This window comes from Gymnoscopelus braueri (genome assembly GCF_963280865.1).
Source record: "Gymnoscopelus braueri genome assembly, chromosome: 16".
NCBI lineage: Eukaryota > Metazoa > Chordata > Actinopteri > Myctophiformes > Myctophidae > Gymnoscopelus > Gymnoscopelus braueri.
In genome coordinates, this window is record NC_137616.1 from 7,833,286 (window position 1) to 7,856,480 (window position 23,195).

At 41.7% G+C, this 23,195-nt stretch overlaps 1 protein-coding gene across 2 annotated transcripts in view; it reads right to left on the reverse strand.

The window, feature by feature from the left end:
* xrn2 (5'-3' exoribonuclease 2) overlaps nt 1-12,200 on the reverse strand; it is a 45,656-nt gene extending 33,456 nt beyond the window's left edge. The window contains exons 1-16 of one of the 2 annotated variants that reach the window (XM_080454139.1): nt 11,967-12,200; nt 10,847-10,974; nt 10,514-10,625; nt 9,817-9,928; nt 9,324-9,382; nt 9,031-9,120; nt 8,723-8,795; nt 7,520-7,570; nt 6,943-7,100; nt 6,162-6,236; nt 5,774-5,907; nt 4,960-5,017; nt 4,056-4,163; nt 3,635-3,679; nt 3,187-3,330; nt 2,595-2,639 (exon numbers count right to left, since the gene is read on the reverse strand). In XM_080454139.1, the coding sequence (XP_080310265.1) occupies nt 2,595-2,639; nt 3,187-3,330; nt 3,635-3,679; nt 4,056-4,163; nt 4,960-5,017; nt 5,774-5,907; nt 6,162-6,236; nt 6,943-7,100; nt 7,520-7,570; nt 8,723-8,795; nt 9,031-9,120; nt 9,324-9,382; nt 9,817-9,928; nt 10,514-10,625; nt 10,847-10,974; nt 11,967-12,041 (1,467 nt within the window). In that variant the 5' untranslated portion in view covers nt 12,042-12,200. The remainder of the gene's footprint in view (nt 1-2,594; nt 2,640-3,186; nt 3,331-3,634; nt 3,680-4,055; nt 4,164-4,959; nt 5,018-5,773; nt 5,908-6,161; nt 6,237-6,942; nt 7,101-7,519; nt 7,571-8,722; nt 8,796-9,030; nt 9,121-9,323; nt 9,383-9,816; nt 9,929-10,513; nt 10,626-10,846; nt 10,975-11,966) is intronic. The other variant, XM_080454140.1, reaches the window with a different exon arrangement.
* Nucleotides 12,201-23,195: the final 10,995 nt, after the last annotated feature.

Below are 23,195 nucleotides of genomic sequence, written 5' to 3' on the forward strand. Positions count from 1 at the left end.
TTATAAGTGACATTGGGCTTATTTTTCTGTAAAGTTGCTTGTAAATATTGGTAGTACTTTTACTCCACTACAATTATCTGAAAACGTATTAGTTACTAGTTACTAGTTACTTTTCAGATATAAATGATTACATTATAAAACATACATTAACCACTTAAGCCCTATTTTATACCTAGGCTATTTGAAAATAGCCGATCTACAAGCTCACAACGCATCGCATCATTGTAGATCTGCTATTTTCAAACATTTTAGTACTTACTTTTGGTACCTTAAGTACATTTTGATACCAATAGTTTTTGTACTTTTACTCAAGTAATTCCAGACTTTCACTTGTAGATGCTTCTACATTGCAGTATTGATACTTTTACTTAAGTAAAACATTTGAGTACTTTTTCCACCACTGCTTGTTTCTAAAATGTAGTTGATTATTTGGGGCTTGTTTCCATATGTTGTTGAAACCAGTGGTTCTTAAACATTTTCATGTATTTGTCAACATTATATATGTATATATATTTTTTAAATAGCAGATGCACACACTCACAATGCGTCGCATCGCTACGCGTTGTGAATTTGTAGATCTGCTATTTTCAAATAGCCGTAGATAGTCGCTTCTTTTGGGATTGTTTTCATAGACCTGATTGCTTATTTTTTTCTGCTAAACCTGGCAACAATGAATGTGCGACGATACACGCTAATAATGTTTTTTATATAAGTGATGGCAACGTGTTTAGACACCACACAGGTCTTCCCAACAACAGCGAAGATTAAAGTCAGGGTGAACATGGCCAAATAATAACTTAAGAGCCAAACTAGCTCTGAGGAAGCAAGCTAGCATTTAGGCTAACCCTGTAGCCTGAGGCTAAGTTGGTGTGTTAAAGAAAGGGGCGTTGATTTCCTTCGGGAGGGGAGGGGAGGGTGGGGATTTTGCGAGTGGGGACTTTTGTGCAATGGAAACGCAAGACATTTTGAAGCGGTGTGGTGCGGTTCTGGACTGTACTGGACAGTGTCGTGCTTAAGCTGTGATGGAAAAGGGGCTAAAGATGGTACAGTTGGAACTGAATCCATACTTAATTCACTGGTATGCTTCCTTCCTTACTAACAGAGTACAGAAGGTGAAAGTGAACAGAACCCTCTCCGCAGCATTAACTACTAATGTTGGTGCTCCCCAGGGTTGTGTAAGCTCAGCTGTACTTTTCACCCTTTATACTGACAGCTGTCGTACTGAGGAATGTCTGTCTGAATGTCGCACTGACAAACCAGACCAATACATTCTAAAGTACTCTGATGATACAGTTTTGATTTCTCTTTTGGATAGTTCCAGTGATCCTGGACTGCACCAACACAGAGTAAATAAGGTGGTGGAGTGGAGTGATAACAACGCTCTTATCATTAACACAAAAAAGACAGAGGAGATTGTTTTTGGTGCCCCACTAGAGATACACAGATCCCCCATTACTATTCATAGTGAACAGATCAACCAGGTATGTTCGTATACATACCTAGGAGTAGTAATTGACCACCTTCTGTCATGGAAAGACCAGATTGAATCAGTGGGTAAGAAGACAAAGCAAAGAGTCTATTTCCTTCGCCGCCTGAGATCTTTTGGTGCTAGTAGACAGATTCTTCTTTTGTTTTTCACTTCTGTTATTATGAGTGTTCTTCAGTACTGTAGTACCACCTGGTATGGATGTCTGTCTGTAGCCTTAAAGTCACAACTGCTGCAGCAACTGAACATTTGTTCAAAGATTGTTGGACAACCACTTCAGAGGCTCTATACATCTACGTATAATGACAGTATGATAAGGTTGGCAAGGAATATCACTTCAAACACAAGCCATGCTTTGTATGGAGAATATAGGTTGCTGCCTTCAGGAAGGAGATACAGTGTTCCTACATACAATAAGGTCAAACTGAAGAGGTCCTTTGTCCATCAGACGACATTGAGGCTTAATCAGGAGTTGTAGGCTTGGGGTAGGCTGAGAGGTGGACATTGCTCTTGTCTTTGTATGTCTTTATGTATGTATTCTGTTTTGTTTTCTTATGTCATGTTTATTGTTGCATACATGGCTGCTGTGTCGCAAGACAAATTTCAGTGTGAACTGACAATAAAGTATTATCGTATCGTATCGGTATAGCCTCCTTTGAAAATAACTTTCTCCCAGGCAGCTCACACTGTGGATCCAACTTCCCGACCATATTTTTGAATTCCTTTTTTTCTCACTGTGTGGAAAGCTGTGGCACACATGCGCTGTCCCTGCGTGCTGCACTGTACTTTAGGCAAAGGCAGCTAAGATCCCAGCTGTTGTTCAGACGGTCCTCCGTCAGTTTGCTTCAAGCTCACTTGAGCTTGGGTAAGCGAGTGGTGTTTTTTTTAAAGATGATTTGATCAATTGGACTTATTGCCGTCGATAGCAAACACTTTGTTTAAGCAGAGCTTGCCGATTGACTTATGCACGTTAGTTGGCTCGTGACATGGTTTTGCTGACAAACCGAAGCCATGTTAATATTCTCCTTTTGTATTCCTATTCATGAATATTAATAGAAATCATGAATATGAATAGAAGTGAAGCTGTAACATTTGAAAGTGTTCGTACCTGTCCTCCGTTCTTTATCATGGCCTTCAGAGACTGGGCTGCATCCTGGACAACCATGAACCAGATCAAAATAATCATTTCACAATCATAAAATAATATATTTTAAAAAAAATTTAACCGTCTAAATGTCTGGTATTACACTGGTTCTCAAACCCCCAGGGGATCCCTGAGGGGGTTCCAGGGGGTTCCCAGCAAAATGAGGAACAGTTTAAAACCTTAGGCTGCATTTTTTTTGGCTATTCGAAGGTACAAATGTTGACAAATCGTCTCTTATGGGGGGCCCTGGCACAAAGTATTTTTGAACGGGGGTTTGCGGCTTAATACATGTGAATTTGGGTCGTCTTGACATGAAAATGTTTGAGAACCACTGTTGTACAATAGTTACAACTTTAGACATGTAGGCATTTAGCAGACACCGTTATCGAGAGCGACGTACAAGTGCAAGATCAGAATAAGCACAGTAAACACAAACTCTGGTCAACAAAGCAAATAATCACATACATGAATTAGAGTGCATAAAGAACAACGTAGTGCCTCAAAGAAAATATGAAGAAAGAAGTCTAAGAGACAATGAATGTGTGAATGTGCATACCTTGTTGTGCTGCTCGGTGGGCTGCATCCTCATGCCGTAGGCCTGTTGTCGGGCGTTGTGCACAGCCCCGGGTCTGTCTCTGCCACCCAGGGCCTGGGGGGCAAACTGACCCGTGGTCATATGGGCTGGAGCCTGATGCTCGGCCTGCACAAAGAAATAAGAACAACAACAATGGCTTATACAGGAACTGTTGAACATTTATAGGAACAGTTAATCCAAACAATTGATTTAATCCATTATAAAAAGAGATATTGATGTTGATATACATATATAAAAATACAATTATAAAGTAGAAACGCACTTCTCGATTAACAAGCTCATAACTGTACAGTTTGGTGTCGTTTAGAATTGATTTTGCAGTAAAAAAAAAAAAAAGATTGGTCAAAATGTCATCCATCTATTTTTACTCATTCATTTATTCATACGTCTGTCTGTCTGTTACACTCACCTTCATTCTTTTCTTCTTATCTTTCATCCTTCTCTTGAAGCCTTCCTAAAAGATGGGGGGAAAAACGGTAGGAGTTCAAGAAAAGAAACAGTAGAAGTACAATGTCACCGAGAGTTCTGGTCTTTCACAGGGTTCATGGTGCTAGGTGATATGACTTCATATCAACAACACTATTATTTCAAACTTTTGCCTCGATTACGCATATCGTGAAAATAAGTCGGCAATTAGTTCTAAATATCGATTTGGATATATTTTCGGTTAATTGCCCAGACGTAGTTCCAGAGAAAACAGCAGATACAAACTCGCGACGCATTGTGTGCTGGTAGATCGGCTACTTTTGCGGAATGTTCAGCCCACAATAGGGACGCTATGGGTTCATGTGGTTATTAGATCACAGAAGCCAGTTAGAAGCAGATCTTACGTCATCCTGTTTGCGTTTCCTGAAGATGTTGTCTTCAGCCACACCGACCGCCTGCATAATCAGCTCAACTCTCTCCAGGTTGACAAAGCCGTTGTGCGTCAGGTAGCCCTGAGGAGACACGCACGCACACACACACACAGCTGGTGAGGACAAGTAGAGATATACATTGATAAAACAGAGCTGGACTGCATGGCATTCGTCAGTGAGTGAGTAGTCAGCCTTGCCGAGCAATGAGGCCCATAGGTCAGGAGTCTCTCTCCTGTTTCTGTAGCGTGAGGCAGCTTCATGTACAAGTACATCCCCCCCAACCACGATGTAAAAGTACACCCCCTCGACATGCCACTAGTATGTCGTAGGGATTTACCCCCAATCTAACCCTTGATGCTGAGTGCCAAGCAGGGAGGCATTGGGTCTTTGATACGAACCCGGCCAGGGAATCTAAGCCCGACCTCCCAAACACAAGGCCACTGAACTGGTATTCGTCAGTAATGTTTAATTCACAGCTGAACAAAACACTCACAGCTGGGGCTGCAACTACCGATTGTTTTCTTCTTCAATTACCGTATTCATAACTTTTTCGATTAATCAAAGAAACTCCACTTATGTGACCATTTATCTTGTTTAGCTTTTTTACTAGAGTTCATGTTTAATCCAATCGTTCACTGTCTTACAAGCTAAGGGTAAGAGTGTCCTAAATTGTAAATTGCACACCAAACTGCATCGTCTCTGCATCGTCTCTTCCCCAAAGTTCATGACCAGGTTTCAGATAAACAAAATGACAGTGTCATTTTGGAACCCCCCCCCCTAACTATTCTACATCTTTATCAACAGACACCTCTGGTGGAGATGAGGAGTATTTGTTTCTATTACATTGTTTAGATCAATCAGTGCAGATGATACTTACTCCAGTTTTGTGTACCACGTCTTTGTAGATGCCCACCAGTCTGTCTATTGCACCCTCCCTGAAATGATAAACACAACAGACCAACTTAGACAGTCTTTTCAACAGTTCTTCAATTGATAACTAGAAACGTTGAATTGCCAGAAAAACTAAATGGGTCATTACAGCAACAGACAATAGCTCAAATACAAGCTAATAACGTGTCGCACTGTCATCTGCTACTTTCACTACTTTTGAACGTTTTCACCTACTGTATAATGATATTCCCAAAAATAGGGAGGGACGACAGGTTGAAAGTAGTTTAAATACAGTAAACTGTGCGTAATGTAGTTCCTTTTTCCAAAAGGTAACAAAATGGGTGAGTTTTCCCATAGATTCATTTGATTGGCTCAGCAGCAGATGTGACCCGGAAACACGCATGACATTTTCAAATGCCGTTTCCCCCTCAAATCTGCTGCCGAGCCAATGAAATTATATATATATATATATATATTTTTAAAGCAAACATTTGTAACTCAAATCTTTGCTTCTGGGGGTCCCTGGAACAAAATATTTTGAGATGAGGGTCGCCGGCCAAATACATATACATTTTTGGGTCCTTGACATGAAAAAGATTGAGAACCACTGACATAGTAACATAAGTTTTTTCAAAAAACAGTTTGACAGACATTTTGTAGAATCAGCCTCAGGTCTTAATGGGTTAAGCAATGGGAAACTTGACCCGGAACAGAAAAATAGGTATGCCATCTTCTGGGAACCTGGGACTACATTTATCCGGTTAGGTATATACACATTTAAAAACTCAACTCCAACTCACCTGATCTCTAAGGACGGTAAGTGAGGGAGGAAGTCGTTGCCGACGAAGAAGCACATGAACACCCAGTCATCAACACTTCTCTCAAAGTCGAAGGGGAACGGCAGACTGGCCATGGTCAGCTCTTTCTCCAGATACTGCACAAGTAAAGAGTGAACATCAGTGATAGAATGAGTGATTTACATAACAGTAAGCAATACGATGTAGAAATACTCCGTTACAAGTAAACGGTCCTGTATTAAAATGTTATTATTTGAGTAAAAGTGCAAAAGTATTGGCATAAAATGTACTCATGCAGAATATCCCACTTTACAATAGGGACGCTAGGGTTCAAGTGGCATTGTGGTAGTGTAGTGTGGTGGGTGTGTGTGAGTGTGTATTTCTTCCATACCTCGCGCAAAACACAGAGTCTGATGAAGATGAACTCGCATTCAGATACTGGCATGGCGTCTGCAAACTGGTCATGCTGGAATAATGAACGATAAAGGACAAGGTCAGACAGAGAGAATCCACTGGAGGGCTTCTAAAAGCTTCTTACGACGACATGACACGTTGGTGTTCTGTTGCTTGTGGGAACTAAAGAGGAACTGGTTTAACTAATGCCTATCCAAAACCGTCCAAATACAATACGGAATGTGTAAGCTCTCTCGCGCAACATCAAAATCTGGGGGCAGCAGAAGCCAAAAGGTTAGAGAAGCATGCTTGTGGCTGAAAGGGTTCCCAGTTCAATTCTGTTGAGCAAGGCAGTGAACCCCAAATAACCTGCTCCAGTGGCCAACAGCATAAGACTAGAGATGTACCGATAAAATGTTTTCCTTCTCGATACCGATGCCCATAACTTGCGTATCAGTCGATACCGAGTACCAATCCGATACCGAGTACCAATCCGATACCAATCCGATACCAGTGTGTAATTAATACAATAAAAACATACACATATATATATATATATATATATATATATATATATATATATATATATATATATACACATACACATATATATATACATACACATATATATATATATATATATATATATATATATATATATATATATATATATATATATATATATATATATAATGACAGTGGTTCTCAAAGTGGGGTCCAGCAAGAGCATGTTCAGCAAACCTTCCTAGGATAAATAAAGGGTAAAAACAAATAATCACCTCTCCCTGTTTCTCCCGAGCCGTTCCTGTGCAGTCTTTGAGCTCATGACCCATCTGATTACACAGCGCACAGGGCCGAGGTTGGTTGGGTTTGAACTCCTCTCTGATGATGGTGAAGTTTGGCTCGTGAGTAGCCAGGCCCAGCATGATCAGATCAGCTGATTGAATCGCAAAGAAAATGATAAACATTAGAAACAAAGTGGGATAAGATTAATGCAATGCTAGTTGTGAGGTTCCATCGATATACGCGGGTGTGCGTGTGTTTGCGTGTGTTGTCAGCTTGGAATCTTTGGAATGGCCAAAGTCATTGCTTTTCAGGAAATTGAACAAAGAGCATGTGTTCCAAATCATACAATGTACTGTAGTTTTTATTTCAAATACAAGGTTTTTGGCCATGATGACATAAACACATAATATGTATGTTCTAAGTGGCATGCATGGGGATGATTAAATCTACATTTACACAACTATGACAAGATGAGGTGGCTTTTTTTCTTTTGTGCGACAAATTTTGGACGAAAAATACAGCTCTTTAAGCGTGAGTTCAGTGCGCTCGCGAGCAGGGGAGGGGGCTTACCGTCAGCTCCGCACAGGCAGTGATGTGTGTTGGGGTCATGGTTGGGCTGAGCTGTTGAAGTAAACACATAGGTGAGTCACAAGCTACACACATTTCAGACAGTTTTTTTTTGTAATCGTTTTTTTGAGTCTCATGCCGTGCCCACACTTGCAGTGACAAATTGACATGCTATTCAATGGAAACCAGCGACATCAATCTACAAAGTGACGCCAGACACTTTGAAAAAAGCTCTCCCAAGAGGCAGTTAACTCTTTGACTGCCAGAGTATTTTCATAAAGTACTCCCCCAGTGCCAGCAATTTGTGTTTTTTTATTTTTATATTTTGAATTTTTCTCATGAAAATAATTTAAGGGCACATAATATAAAGACCCAGCACAAATCCGCCACTAGAGAGCAGCACATGACTGCTTGATCAGGTCGTTGGGTCTCTCTCACCCTTCTTGATAGATTAGACAGGGAAAAACATGAAAACGGATGTGACGTCCTCCCAGATTGTTTTGATCGCCAAAATTACGATGTGATACACGACGGCGATGACTGATCGTCACCCAGACCATAGATTATAGAAGAGAAACTGTCCGTTTGTCCGTCATACCGTGTGAAAGACCGTTTATTTACCTATTTTGGACGAAAATGACTGGGGAAAAGAATCAAAAACCGGAAACGGAATCCAGGTCATGAAACCGGATGCAGATGTCCGTGAAGTAAGTGGAACTCGAGAATAACATTGAATATTAAGCAGCATAGCGCAATCAGAGATTAAACAATGAACGCGCGTCCAGCGCGTCGAACGCGTCGACGGCCAACTGGACAAAGTAGCACTTGACGCGTTATCGCGTCGTCCGCAGTCAAAGAGTTAAGTGTCAATCAATCAAGTGTTTTTGTTGCACCATTTCCAATCCTCTTCTCTCCCCCCACAATTCCTCCTTTGTTCTCACATATTTTCATATCAAGGACCCCCAAATTTACATTGAAAATGTAAATGTAAAGGGAAGAAAAAGTCGGTCCGCCACAGTGTAGCTAGCCACGCATGGACGTTTTGGTAGCTTTGTTGCTGGCCTGCCAGGCCTGGTAGTGTGAACAGGGCATTATCCGCACAACAGCTTTGAGCTTGTGATCAATTCTCTTCACAGGGGCACAAATCCATTCAAACAAAAGTTACTCTGACACATTAGAGTAACCAGAAGGTCTCTCCTACAGTACCTCTCTGTCTTCTGATGTAGTCCATGATCTTGTGTTCTCCCTCTCCAGGAACACTGGCGTCGGACAAGACCACCTGAAAAGACAAACACCCGCTAATGAAATGCCTTCTTTTACTAACCACTTGCTAGTGCAGTGGTTCTCGGACATTTTCTAGTCAAGGACCCCCCAAATTGATATGCGTTTAGTCGCAAATTAATTCAGATTATATAAGACATGCTACATGAATGGCAATTCAAAAATGGTCCAAAATGTTGGGTGCTGGGTGTCTGTGCATGGTTAGAGAAAGTGGGGTGCAAAGTTGTACTCACTGTGATGTTTCGCCATCCAGGGTCGTTGCTCAGTCTGTCTGCGCAGTAGTAGCGAAGACAATTAGCGAGGTTGTCCATAAACTCTGTTCCCTACACACACACAAAATATATGTCAAAAGATTCTGATAACGCATTCACCTTGAACCGTTCCGTTGATTATAATAACCCACCGCTACGCTAGGTTAACATTTTTGATTAGAATTGTGGGTGAACCTTGTTGCTAATTGCTGGCATCCGTGTTCCAAAATAAATGGAAAAGAACCACAATGAAAATAAATATTTGTCCAACTTACTGGAGTAATGCAGTTGCTGTCAAACCGCTCCTTTATCTGGTCGGGTGGCAGGTATCCTCCTAAAGATGGTAGAAACAAGACGTAAAGTTAAGTGTAATTTGAGCATTTAGCAGACTGGGTGTTGAAGACAGAAGTTGTAAAATGTTATGCATATAAAACAGAATATGACTAACTGGGAGTCAATATTTCAGATGCTGATTAAATGTAGCCAACGATCGATGACACCAATAAGGATAAGGATAATTCCTTTTAACAGGACGTTCATGAAAGTCCTTACGGGCTTGTTTCCAATGAGGGCCTGTGAGCAATTAGGGGTTAAGAGTCTTGCTCAGGGACAAATTTCATTTCATCGACACATGCTGGCGTGGCCTGGAATCGTACCTGGGGCAACCAGGGCCTCTGGCTCCCTAGGCGGGCTCACTAACCACTCAGCTATGGCAAGCTATGGCCGCCCCCATATATATATATATATCAAGAGACAATCAACACATGCCTTTCTGGATGACCTCCTCTCGCACTCGCTCTTTCTCCACCATTAGCTCCGCCCCCTCTTTGGAAGCGCGGAATCTTCTGGAGCGCTGTTGGTTCATCTTGGCACGAGGAGCCTGGTCAGGGTTAAGGGCGAAAGCGCTTCATTTATGACACATCCTGGATCTAGTATTTTGAGCACTGGTACTGTGTGTTTAACACTGCATGACGTGACCGTTTGACATCAGACCTGATCAGATGTATCATCAATATACACAGGCAATTTTGTTGTTTGGTTAATTTAAACACCAGTATTTTCAGGGCAAACTGTTTCAGCATTACCTATCTCAGCACTACTGTGCAGTTTGTACTCGCAGTAATAGTAAATTAGATTCTCAGGAAAATCACTGCTTATCAATTAATGGATGATGATTGATCAATAAGGTGAATCAACGATCGATTAATTAATTAATTAAACATTTGCATTCCCTAATAGACACACATATACATACATACATATACACACACACATTATATATATATATATATATATATATATATATATATATATATATATATATATATATATATATATATATATTGCACCATACATCTTCCAAAATATAAACATTTGGGCTTGCACAGGTTTCAGTCGATGACAGTGGAGTATAGTTCTTCTAAGCCTTGTTCAATGGAGTCTGGTTCAATGGTTCATTACTCACCACTCCATCTATAGCCATGTAAAGGACCCTCCTGGGTCGGACGATATTGAACAGGCGATCGATGTACTCAAAGATGAGCACCATCATCTCGTCCTCATTTTTGGGTGCAGGCCTGCAGACAAATTTAAATAACAGAACTCGTTACGAAAACATGAGTTAGACTTACTGCATACTTCTGCTGTCGGGCATAAACTTTGAATTTCCATTTTTTTACTTTTTAGGTTTTATTTGTTTTAAATGAATGCCCTCCTGACAGAGACGATATATATATATAAGCTAAAATGACACGGATGCTTTCCCGTAAAGAAGGAGCAGAGATGGAAGGGGACTGACTTGTCTTCAGGGTGACTGCAGGGGTGGATGATTCCATTCATGTCCAGGTACAGGTTGTCGAACTCCACCTCGTTGGGATTGGGCTTGCTGGTGTCCACCGGTACGCGGACTCCATTGCAATCCTTTGACTGTGGAGAGAAGATATAAAAAAATATATATCATAAATCAGGGGTCTTCAACAGGGCGTCCGTGACCCCTAGGGGGTCCTCAGAGTTACTACAGGGGGGCCGCAAAATCTTTGTGCTTGAACCCTAGCATTCTTATTATACTGAGGAGAACTTTAGCCAAAAATAGCAGATCTACAAGCTCACAATGCCTCGCGCTGCGAGGCGTTGTGATCTTGTAGATTGGCTATTTTCGGCAAAGAGGTTTGGTGTAGGTGGGGAAAAAAGCAGACTAAGTGCAGAGTGAAAGGTCAAGTTTGCTAAGTATAGACTAGAGGGTTTAAGTGGTTAAATATCCAAAAATACACTGTCCAACAGGTCTATGAATCTATGAAACCTATGAAAAAGTTTAATCTGCAACACGATGTTATACAATATGCAGTGGGGGTCCCTGCGACATCTCTCTCACACCTAAGGGGTCCTTACACTGACAAATGTTGAAGTCCCCTGTTATAAATAATTAGTGTTTTTATTCCCCGCCTTGCTGGTTTACATTATTCATATATTTTCAACAAAATGCCACAAAAACAACAAAGCACCAAACAAAGGTAATAGTATTGCCCTGTAAACCAGTGTTTCTCAAACTTCTTACTACCAAGGACCCCACAATTGATATACATTTGGCTGCGGGCCCCCAGAAGAGAAGATTTATGATGGCGTGACGCGCTATGAGCTTGTACATCTGCCATTAAAAAAACAAACACACATTCAAAAATGGGCGCATTTGGGGGTCCCTAGAACAAAAATATTTTCAGATGGGGGGTCCGTGGCCAAATGCATATAATTGTGGGGGTCCTTGACATGATATACGGCAACATTTCACAGAAAACTGCTAAGATATAGAAGACATTTAGTAGAATAGGCCTCAGGCTAAGGTCTTAACATGGTTCATTCTAATAACAATACAAACACACCGCAGCGTCACGTATTAGCACGATGCTAACAGGCTAACCCACCTTCTCCTCCGTACAGTGGACAACGATGGTCGAATACTTTCTGCTCAGCCATCGGAAGAACGCCGGGACTCCCATCTATTATTCTCCACTGAACAACGGTGTTAGATAACAACACAGCAGGAGAAACAACAACCTACGAAACGTATAGAATGGTTTCTTTTAAAACAAAAACAAGCAGATGAGACGTTGTTGTTGTAACAGCATCGATTAGCAATGTGATAACATGCTGCAGCGGCCCCACACATGTACTGGATCCGGGTCACACCGAGAGAGAGTCTGGTTTCCGCCTAAAACAGTTGATCACTCCCGCGAGTCACAGTGCCCCACGCTGGAGAGAGAGAGAGAGAGAGAGTGTGTGTGTGTGTGTGTGTGTGTGTGTGTGTGTGTGTGTGTGTTTGTGTGTTTGTGTGCGTGGTTTCATATACAAACTAGTTGAAAAGGGTAGGAAAATAATTAAGAAGTATATGCCTCCTGCTCTCAAAGTGGGGTCCAGGGACCCCCAGAGGTCCTTGAAGGGGGTTCCTGGGGGTCCCCATCTAAATTATGAATAGTTAGGAACCAAATGCATTTGGTTGCATGGTGGCCTATATTGAATACCAAACTGCCCCGGACCTTGGAATTAAAAAAGTTTGTGAACCTTTTATAAAACACCACTGCAAGGTTCAAGGTTCAAGGTTGTACTCTATTGTTACATCTTGTGTACAGGTACATAAGACAAAACTTATTTTGGTTTGGCTTCCTTCAGACAATGCAGCAGCATAGGTAATAACAACAATAGAATAATGATAGAAAACGTAAAAGATTTAAAGAAAGAGTGCAAAAAGAGAATAAAAAGAGCATCATCAAATAAAATGTAGCCTACATGTGCATAAAAATAATGAAAAAACTTGGTATGTTGTATACACCACCAGCATTTTTTTCTTCAGTAGCTGCCACCTAACTTTGTGTAAACAACTTCACAGTATATGCTACAGCAGATTAGGTACAGTAGGTGCAGTTCAGGCATAGTAGTGCAAGAAAAGGATGGATGGTTGTGCGGGGGGGGGGGGGGGGGGCAGCTTAGCATTTCCCCTTGCCCTGGTTCTGGTTCTCGTCAGATCGTTCATGTACCTGATTGTACGTGGAAAGAAGCTTTTTTGCCGTCTATTGCTAGTAGCTGTGAGACTGCGTAGACGTTTTCCATGCGGCTGCCAGAGGCAAGGCCTTCAAGGTAAGCTCCCACGCATTCATTCCCACAACTGAACAGGTCAGGGCTTTGTCTTTCTGACCATATATTCAGGAAGTGTTATTATCAGTCTGTCATGAGTCTCAAGGGAGACACAGCGTTTCTTCAACTGATGAGACCGTCTCAAATGCAAGCTGATTTCAGAGCGACAAAGAGTAATATTATGGATGAGGTAAAACTTATTTTTCCCCCCTATCCTAGCCTATCGTTTTGGATTGTACTTGCATTTAGGATAGCAGAGTTTGGTAGTCTTCTATTTAGATTGTAATCCAGATTCCAGACATGTGCATAGCTTTCAAATGATGTTATGTTATGTTTATTTATTGGACATCACAATCACATTGGACGAACCAGATGCATTGCTTAAAGTGTTGAGACGTGTTGTGAGCTTGTAGATCTGCTACTTTCAAAGGATTTTATACATTTGGAGCCTTGTGAAATGGGAAATATTCTGTGTAATAAGTACTTTTACTTTTGGTACTCCTTTGTATACCAGACTTTTACTTGTATCAGAGTATTTCTACATTGTGGTATTTATTGATACTTTCTTTTACTCAAGTAGAAGATGTGAGATACTTCTTCCACCACTGGTCCCATCGCAGGAGAAGAATCAGATCTGACCCGTCCTGATCAGATCCTGCCTGCTGTAGATATAGGGCCAGCCCTGGTAGTGGGTGCCAGTGGTGGAAAAAGTACTCACATTTCTTTACTTAAGTAAAAGTATCAATACTGCAATGTAGAAATACTCTGTTACAAGTAAAAGTACGGAATTCAAAATGTGCTTGAGTAAAAGTACAAAAGTATTGGTATCAAAATGTACTTAAAGTACCAAAAGTCATCATAGGCATCCGTCCGTCAGTGATGACAATTGGTTTAGTGCCTGAGGGGTCAGTTTTTCTCTGGACTGACAGTCTCTAGTGCAGTTGGCACAGACGAATGGGGAAGGGTCTGGTACTGGAGTGGAGCTGCTTCAAGCAGTTTCCTCTTCTGTCTCTTTGCCTGCAGCAAGGAGGAGATGTGTCTCTCCTCGGCACGGTGAGTTCCATAGTGACAGTCTGCCTCCAAACGCCACGTCCCTTTGCAGCTTCCTCCCAGTTGTTGTGGTCAATGCCTGCCTGGCTGCTTCATATCACGTTTGCAGACGTCCTTGAAGCACAAGCGTGGGCGACCGAGAGGTCTGGAGCCTCTTGACAGCTCACTGTACGGGAAAGCTCTGGTAGTCAAAGTAGTCATTATGCAGAATGTCCCATTTTCGAAGTTATAAAAGTTTTCGAATGTATAAAATGTATTAAAATCTTTAGAAAATAGCAGATCTACAAGCTCACAATGCGTCGCATCGCAAGGCATTGTGAGCTTGTAGAACGGCTATTTTCAAATGGTGGAAATGTATATAGGGCTGAAGTGGTTAGTGTATGTTTTGTAATAATAATCAAAATCTACAAAGTAACTAGTAACTAAAGTTTACTAATTGTAGTGGAGTAAAAGTAAAAGTGTATTTGCCTCTGAGATGTAGTGAAGTAGAAATAAAAGTACGTAAAATTGGAAATGCATCCCAGAAACTAGTACAGTAGATGAAAGCCATTTGATAGCATGCCTCTACTATGTGTATCTCTTATCAGGGGGTAGATGAGGACCAGGGGGAGAGGAACCAAGTGATTGTGAAGGTGGAGGAATGTGTCACTGGCCAGGTGGAGATGTTCCAGATGGAGAGGAACCAAGTGATTGTCAAGGTAGAGGAATGTGCCACTGGCCAGGTGGAGATGTTCACATGGACCAGCAGCACCATCAGAGATGGAGGAGAAGATGCTCTTACATCTCCTACCGGAGGCCTGGAGACTCGCAGTGATGGGAAAGTGGCTGGAAATCCCAGTGTAACAGAGGTCAGTGGAATTGTTGTCACATATTTGTGTGTGTGTGTGTGTGTGTGTGTGTGTGTGTGTGTGTGTGTGTGTGTGTGTGTGTGTGTGTGTGTGTGTGTGTGCGACTGTGCGTGCATGCGTTTGTTCTTGTGTGCGTGCGTGCGTGCGTGCGCGTGCGTGCGTGCGTGCGTGCGTGCGTGCGTGCGTGCGTGCGTGCGTGCGTGCGTGCGTGCGTGCGTGCGTGCGTGCGTGCGTGCGTGCGTGCGTGCGTGCGTGTATTGAATAATGAATATATTATATTGTTCTTACAGTACAGTGCTGGGATAGTCCAGCTTGTGGCCAAACTATGCGCATTCTATGAAAATTCTAAGGAGGCTTTATGAAAGATTGATTGCTTTCTTGTGACAACGTATCACAATCCTATATTAAAATTGGCTTAAGGGAGGACGGACGGACGGACCTCTGGTCCAGGTGAAACCAGAACCAGCACAGATTAAAGAGGAACAGCAGGAGGAACTACTTCAAAGACCACAGGAGGCTGATCGGTTAACATTGACATTAGACAGACGTACATATGGATCCGGATATGTTAGCCGTATGGAATATGCAGGTACATCACTTTCTCACGCATCTCTCTGTCTCTCCATCTCTCTATCTCTCTCTCTCTCTGCTTCTGTAGAGCTGATATTACATGAGCTGTTCGTTCATTGTAGCTGGGTTATCAAGTAGCTTGTCTGTTTCAAATAGTTAGCACCCTCTCAAGCTTAGACACTATACAGTAGAAGGGAGAAAGAATAATAGTCAACTCTAACTTATCTTTTGTCCAGAGTTCCCTCACCTGCCTGTGTGTCCCCCTGAACACAAGGAGAGGAACTCCAGTCTGGTCCAGAAGGAACCAGAGCCTCCACAGATTAAACAGGAACAGGAAGAGAAGCCACTTCAGAGACCAGTGGAGGCTGCTGGGTCACTAGCAGTGAAAACTGAAGAAGACGATGGAAACATGACAGAGACAGAGCCTGTGGCCAGCACCTCAACTGAACACATAAAAACACAAGCTGACGTAGAGGACTGTGGAGCATCACAAGTTCCAACCAGCGATGGCCGGCCCCTCTCTTCACACAGTTCTGATGAAGACATCACTGGAGACCGTGATGAGTGGGAGGAGAACAGGGAAGACCAGTCAGCTTTAAACAAACTGAACTCTCACAAGGCGCAGAATGTGAAGGGACGGTGCTTGGCTTTGCGCAACAAGCTGTCCCGGGGACAGAAATCATCAAAACAAACTCCATCCACTAGGAGTGACACAGGGAAGAAAAGCTGTACTTGTACAGAGTGTTGCAAAGTCTTTGGATGCACAAGTTATCTGAAACGACACATGAGGACTCATACAGGTAAAAAAAAAACACTTTCATTACTCGACTACATGTGTTTGTAATGTTAACAAGGAACAGTACAATATTTAGCATTGTAAATATGCTTGAATTATAGTAAACATAGACAGTTCATTCATTTTAAATGTCCAATCATCTCTAAACATCAGACAATCACTGTGTACCAGGAATATGTTGATCTGACAGTCATTTGCTTCTAACTGCCCATCAGGTCTGAAGTCTAAAGCTCTAAATGTTCTGAGGAGACACAGGACTGGTCGGGGAAAAACCTGCTCGCCTCGGTCAAGTGAGGAAGAGGAGGAGGAGGAGGAGGAAGAGAAGGAAAATGAAGACGGGACCGCTCGTCTGTCTGGTATTCATTTATTTCTCAACTTTCTTCTTGTATTTTTAATGTTAACAAGCAAAAGTCCAATAGCTATGTGATTATGCTCTACTGATATACAGTATAGACAGTTTATTCATTTTACATGTCCAATACTCCCTAAACATCAGACAATCACTGTTTGGATAGAGTTCTCTGAATATAAATGATAACTGGCCCCCCTCCCCCACCAGGAAAGAACTCTTCACCTCAACCAAGCGATGAAGAGGAAGAGGGAGAAGACGAAGAGTGGACTCCTGATCTCTCTGGTATTTGTACACTATTACCAAAGTACAGTAGTACAATAGTGTTTCTGAACTTGTACTCAGCTAGAGGTAGTTAGTTAACTCAAAGTAGTGCCCATATCCAGTTCTTTTTTTTTAATGGGTCTACTCTGTACATGACAATTGCTTTTCAGTTCAGACCAACAAGTTGTGCTTCTAGATAGTTGGCAGCCATGGTTTAACAGAGACAGGGGTCAACACTATGCTGGCTTGTGGTGGACATTTTTGTCAAAATTTAAATTTTGCCACGGACAAACAAATGAGCGGATAATAATATACCAGAAACACATGTATGGGCCCTATTTTCGCCAGTGCCCATTATCCCTAAACTTCTTTGCCATTTTTTTTACTATTTTCAAAAATATTTTCAAATAGTTCAAATAGCCAATCTACAAGCTCACAACGTGTCGATGTAGATCGGCTAGTTGAACTATTTGAAAAAGTTTTTAAAAATAGTAAAAAAAAATGCAAAGAAGTTTAGGGATAATGGGTAAGGCACCGGCGAAAATAGGGCCCCTAAAGAGCTAACCCTAATATACTGTAGTACAGTGGTCAAGGGACCTTTGGGGTTCCTTGAAGGTGATCTGTAACTCTAAGAGCTATGGGGGTCCTTGAAAAGTCTAAAAAGTCTGTACAAGTGGCTCCTAATATGCTATATAGTGTATATATAGTTTCATAGTAAATCAGTGTCATACATATTCTGAAGAGAATCAGAATGTCTTGGGTCTTATGATTAAATAAGAACATTATAATATTATGTAAAAACAAAAACATTTGCCACGGACAAGGACAAGTCTTTGCCATGGACATATTTGTCCATGTACGGACATATTGATGACCACTGAACAGAGATTATAGGTGTGAATATCACTCCTGTTCTGCAAGTCTGTCCTGTCCTGAACTAAAGACAACTCATAGCTACAGTTATGGACATTGTGGTTAAAGCCATAGCACAGAATTGGGGTACCAATGACTTTATTAGTCAACAATCCAACATTTGTATCATTGTACACCTTACCATGTGTGTGTGTGTGTGTGTGTGTGTGTGTGTGTGTGTGTGTGTGTGTGTGTGTGTGTGTGTGTGTGTGTGTGTGTGTGTGTGTGTGTGTGTGTACTTGTATACATGTCTCCACAAGTATAGTATTACTTGAGACAATTTTCCTGGTCGTCACAAGAGAAATGGCTTATTGTTCAAATACACAAGCTACATGTTTAGAATTAGGTGTACAACTAGGAAAAGATTGAGGTTGGTGTTAGAATTAGACATTTAGAGGTGTAGGGATTAGGTTTGGAATTATTCCTGATTTTTACTCAGTTGCCTGTCTATGTTGCACATCGAAAAGAGCACATCTACAAGCTCACCACGTGTGTGTGTGTGTGTGTGTGTGTGTGTGTGTGTGTGTGTGTGTGTGTGTGTGTGTGTGTGTGTGTGCGTGCGCGTGTGCGTGTTTGTGTGTGTGTGTGTGTGTGTGTGTGTGTGTGTGTGTGTGTGTGTGTGTGTGTGTGTGTGTGTGTGTGTGTATGTGCGCGTGCGTGTGTGTGTGTTACAGGTGGTCAGGTGATGGAAGGAGTAGCAGAGTGTTCCAGTGACAGAAAGCTCAGGAAACGGTCAGAAATTAAATACACAGAACCGGAAGTTCCAGACGATGAACATTACTACTGTAGGTCATCTTTGGCCAAAATCATATTCTACATGCTACACACTAAATCTGTTTGCTATTTGTCAACATTTTGAGTGCATACAGTACACAAATTATGTTTAATTTCTGACACACTGAACAGACCAAATGCAATGTTAGGAAAGTGCCCCATCTTGTGACAAAGTAGAGGTACTACGGCATACATGCTCCCATTTCATCATCACAGTGTATTTGCCTTATTCTTGGCCCTCCTCCAGGGGAAGGAGGAAACACACACGGTCGCCTATTGGAAATGTTACTGGTTTAAACAAATAACTGCATTCTTCTACAGTAGCTGTGTGTAATAGAAGAGTAACTGACATTATGCCAGAGGTTTGCTTACTGCACGCCATGTATGTTGTAGTTGTTGGAACTATACCACTACATTTATACCATCTGTCAGAGGTGGGACAAAGTCCCTATGTTGCAAGTCCAAGTCGAGTCTCAAGTCTTTGCTCTCAAGTCCCGAGTCAAGTCCAAGTCAACACAGCCAAGTCCCAAGTCAAGTCCAAGTTCTCAGCTTTTTGTTTCGAGTCCCACACAAGTCCTTAGCATTTTGGTTCGAGTCCCACACAAGTCCTAACCTTTTGTTTCGAGTCCCAAACAAGTCCTAACCTTTTGTTTCGAGTCCCACACAAGTCCTAACCTTTTGTTTCGAGTCCCAAACAAGTCAAAATGTTAATTCAAGATATGTAAAGATTTACATAAATCATGAGCATTTTTCACAATTTGCATTTGTTTTAAAACAAGGGTAATTCCAGGCCAACAGAACGCAGATACTGTACTTTTAATTTCCTCCTTGAGGACAGGGTTTAAAAGGGCCCTTTTTAATGAATATAATGTAATTTTGTACAATCTGTATGGTAGAGTATGTTACTACAATATAACGTATACAATCAGGGTGGTTGTATTTTGTCTCCCTGCTCTTCTATTGAGACATTTAGATAATGTCAAAGGCCATGTCTCACCTAGACACAGGATCTGACACAAATTCAGTGTATCCTCTGATCAAGCAGGCTCTATTATCACAATGGTGAAATTTCAGCACTTGCACTGGAAACCGCGTTCAAATCCGGGGTAGAAGAGGAAATGTATATAGCGCTGAAGTGGTCAATGTATGTTTTGTATTAATAACCGAAATCTACAAAGTAACTGGTACGTAAAGTTTTCAAATAATTGTAGTGGAGTAAAAGTAGGCTAATATCTGCCTCTGATATGTAGTTGAGTAGAAGTAGGTAGCTGATATATTGCACTTTTACCTTAGCGCTAGGTATACTCTTGGTTGCTTGTTTTTGCAGAAAATGCACTTACGACTTCTGGTGATTAGTAGTTTCGTTCCCTACCTATGTTGAATGCACTTACTGTAAGTCGCTTTGGATAAAAGCGTCTGCTAAATGACTGTAATGTAGAAGTAAAAGTACTGAAAATTGCAAATACTTCAGTAAAGTAAAAAATAAGTCAAAATTGTACTTAAGTAAAGTACTTGAGTAAATGTACTTAGTTACTTTCCACCACTGGTTATAGTTTGCTCTTAGCACGCAATAATGTTAATGTGAAGAATAGGTCTTGCCTTGCATACTGCTTTTCTCGTCTTGTCTTCCACCTTGTAATCTTTAAAACCGAAAGCTATAACTGCTGGAGTTGACATTTTATTCCACCTGGCTTCAGTTCCAGCAGCGGCAGGAGTGAAGCCGGTGTGTTGTTTGTTTGGTAACGTGCAACATGTGGGCCAGTGTTGCCAAGTATCGGGATAGAAACAAGCAAACCAACTTCCAAAAACAAGCCAAAAACAAGCCAAAGTTTGTCCAAAAGTTAGGGTAAATAAGCAGCTTTGGCAACACTACACTAGGTGTCACTGACGGCCGGGATTTCTGACTAATAACATTATAGTTGATTCACACTTTTTAAACATTTTTGGCTTGCTTAAGTGACTTGAAAGTGACTTGAAAAGACTTGAATTTTCAAGTCAAGAGGGCTCAAGTCAAGTCAAGTCTCAAGTCTTTAGCGTTCAAGTCAAGTCAAGTCTCAAGTCTTTGGCATTCAAGTCCCAAGCAAGTCCAAGTCTATTTTTGATTTGGTCAAGCAAGTCTAAAGTCATCAAAATCGGGACTCGAGTCCAAGTCGAGTCTCGAGTCTCGAGTCTCGAGTCCAAGTCCCCACCTCTGCCATCTGTGTCTAGTATTACATACTGTAATATTTCCAGAATTTAGGATGCATTTTATGTACTATTGAGTAGCTACTAAGCTTTCAAACATACACATTTGGCTTACTAAATAGTATGTTATGTGCATGCGTGTGTGCGTGCATGTGCGTGCGTGTGTCCAGTCTGTGATCGGTGTGGGGAGTTCTTTTTAGAGAAATGTGAGGTACATGGAGAGCCTAAATTCATCGAGGACACAGATGTAGCTAAAGGAGAGACTAACAGAGCCAGGATGACCCTGCCTCCTGAATTTAAGGTATACTGTATACATTCACTAAAAAACAATAACATAGAACTATTACAGTCTAAGTTAACACATAATATTAATATATGCCTCTCTCCCTGTCTTTTTCTAACTGTCTCTGTGTGTGTGTGTGTGTGTGTGTGTGTGTATGTGTGTGTGTGTGTGTGTGTGTGTGTGTGTGTGTGTGTGTGTGTGTGTGTGTGTGCGCGTGTGCGTGTGCGCGTGTGCGTGTGTGTGTGTGTGTGTGTGTGTGTGTGTGTGTGTGTGTGTGTGTGTGTGTGATTGTGGATGTGTGCATGTGTGCTCGTGTGTGCATGTGTGTGCGTGTGTGTGTGTGTGTGTGTGTGTGTGTGTGTGTGTGTGTGTGTGTGTGTGTGTGTGTGTGTGTGTGTGTGTGTTTTCAGATTAGAAAGTCACGCATTCGAGGTGCAGGTCAAGGAGTGTTTTACTGTGGAGACTCTAAGCTTCCTGTCGGGACTCACTTTGGTCCTTATGAAGGACTGAAGACTGGCAAAGAGGAGGCTGTAGAGAGTGGATACTCCTGGGTGGTGAGTTAGTGTGTGTGTGTGTGTGTGTGTGTGTGTGTGTGTGTGTGTGTGTGTGCGTGTGCGTGCGTGCGTGCGTGCGTGCGTGCGTGCGTGCGTGCGTGCGTGCGTGCGTGCGTGCGTGCGTGCGTGCGTGCGTGCGTGCGTGCGTGCGTGCGGAAAAGCCTTTATATCAGTATACCTTAGGTTCATATAGACAGATGTTTGTATGTCAGCATAACGTATATGTAAGTAGCCTTGTGGCCATACAGGTCAGGAGACTATCTCCTGTTTCTCACTGAGCTGGTATGTCAGTATACTTAAACATAAATAATGTGTTTCTTTTTCTTTAGATCCGCAGGGAGAGAAACCGTTATGACTACATTGATGCTAAGGACGAGACTTGGTCCAACTGGATGAGGTAGGACATAATTCTCTGGTTCTAAACTCTTGTAGATCAATGCTTTCTCCCAAAAACTATTAGTTTACATCTATACATATCAATATACGGTATAAATGCAGTATGTAGACCTCTAGATTATAGTTATTATCTTATAGTTAAAAAATATATCTTTAGAGCTTGTACCAGGCACAGAAAAAGACAGACCTTCAACCTCCACTCAGGAACAACAGGTTCCTGCCTGACCTCTGCGTACAGGATCAGTAATATCCTAAAATTAATCCTAAAAGAGGCAGACAGTGTAGGGATGATAAAATATTCCGTTCAATTTGGAGACCAATATCTTTTGTATGTTTTGTGTATAGGGTCTATTTTTGTTTTGTTTTTAGGTACATACAAAATGAAAATTGTATATGTGTGTGTGTGTGTGTGTGTGTGTGTGTGTGTGTGTGTGTGTGTGTGTGTGTGTGTGTGTGTGTGTGTGTGTGTGTGTGTGTGTGTGTGTGTGTCAGGTATGTGAACTGTGCTCGTAATGAAATGGAACAGAACCTGATAGCGTTCCAGCATCGAGGACGGGTCTTGTATCGTTGTTGTCGTCCTGTGGCCAGGGGAGAAGAGCTGCTTGTATGGTACGGAGATGAGTATGCAAAGGAACTAGGAATCATCTTTGATGAGCTGTGGAACAATAAGAGCACTGCTAAAGGTAAACCATCTAACTGTCTGTTAAATGTAACTTGTATGTCTGAGTAGTGTATCTATCTATTACGAATTAAACTAAAGTAGATTGCTTACGTAGCTCATGCAGGTCTGATGAGAACACGTTGGGTTTTGTCTTTGTTTTGTTTTATTTTTTGTTTTCTTTGGGAGGGGGGGGGGGTGAGAGCCTACTTAAGTACAGAACTTGAGTAAAAGTACTTTGTTACTTTCTACCACTGGTCGTTGAACAGTAAGGAAAGACCATGCCTAGAGACTGTCTGGGACCTGTTTGGACATACTGTTAACTAAGCCGGTTAGCTACAGTAATTAAGACTTCATAGCTAGATAACCTAGCACTGTTGGCTA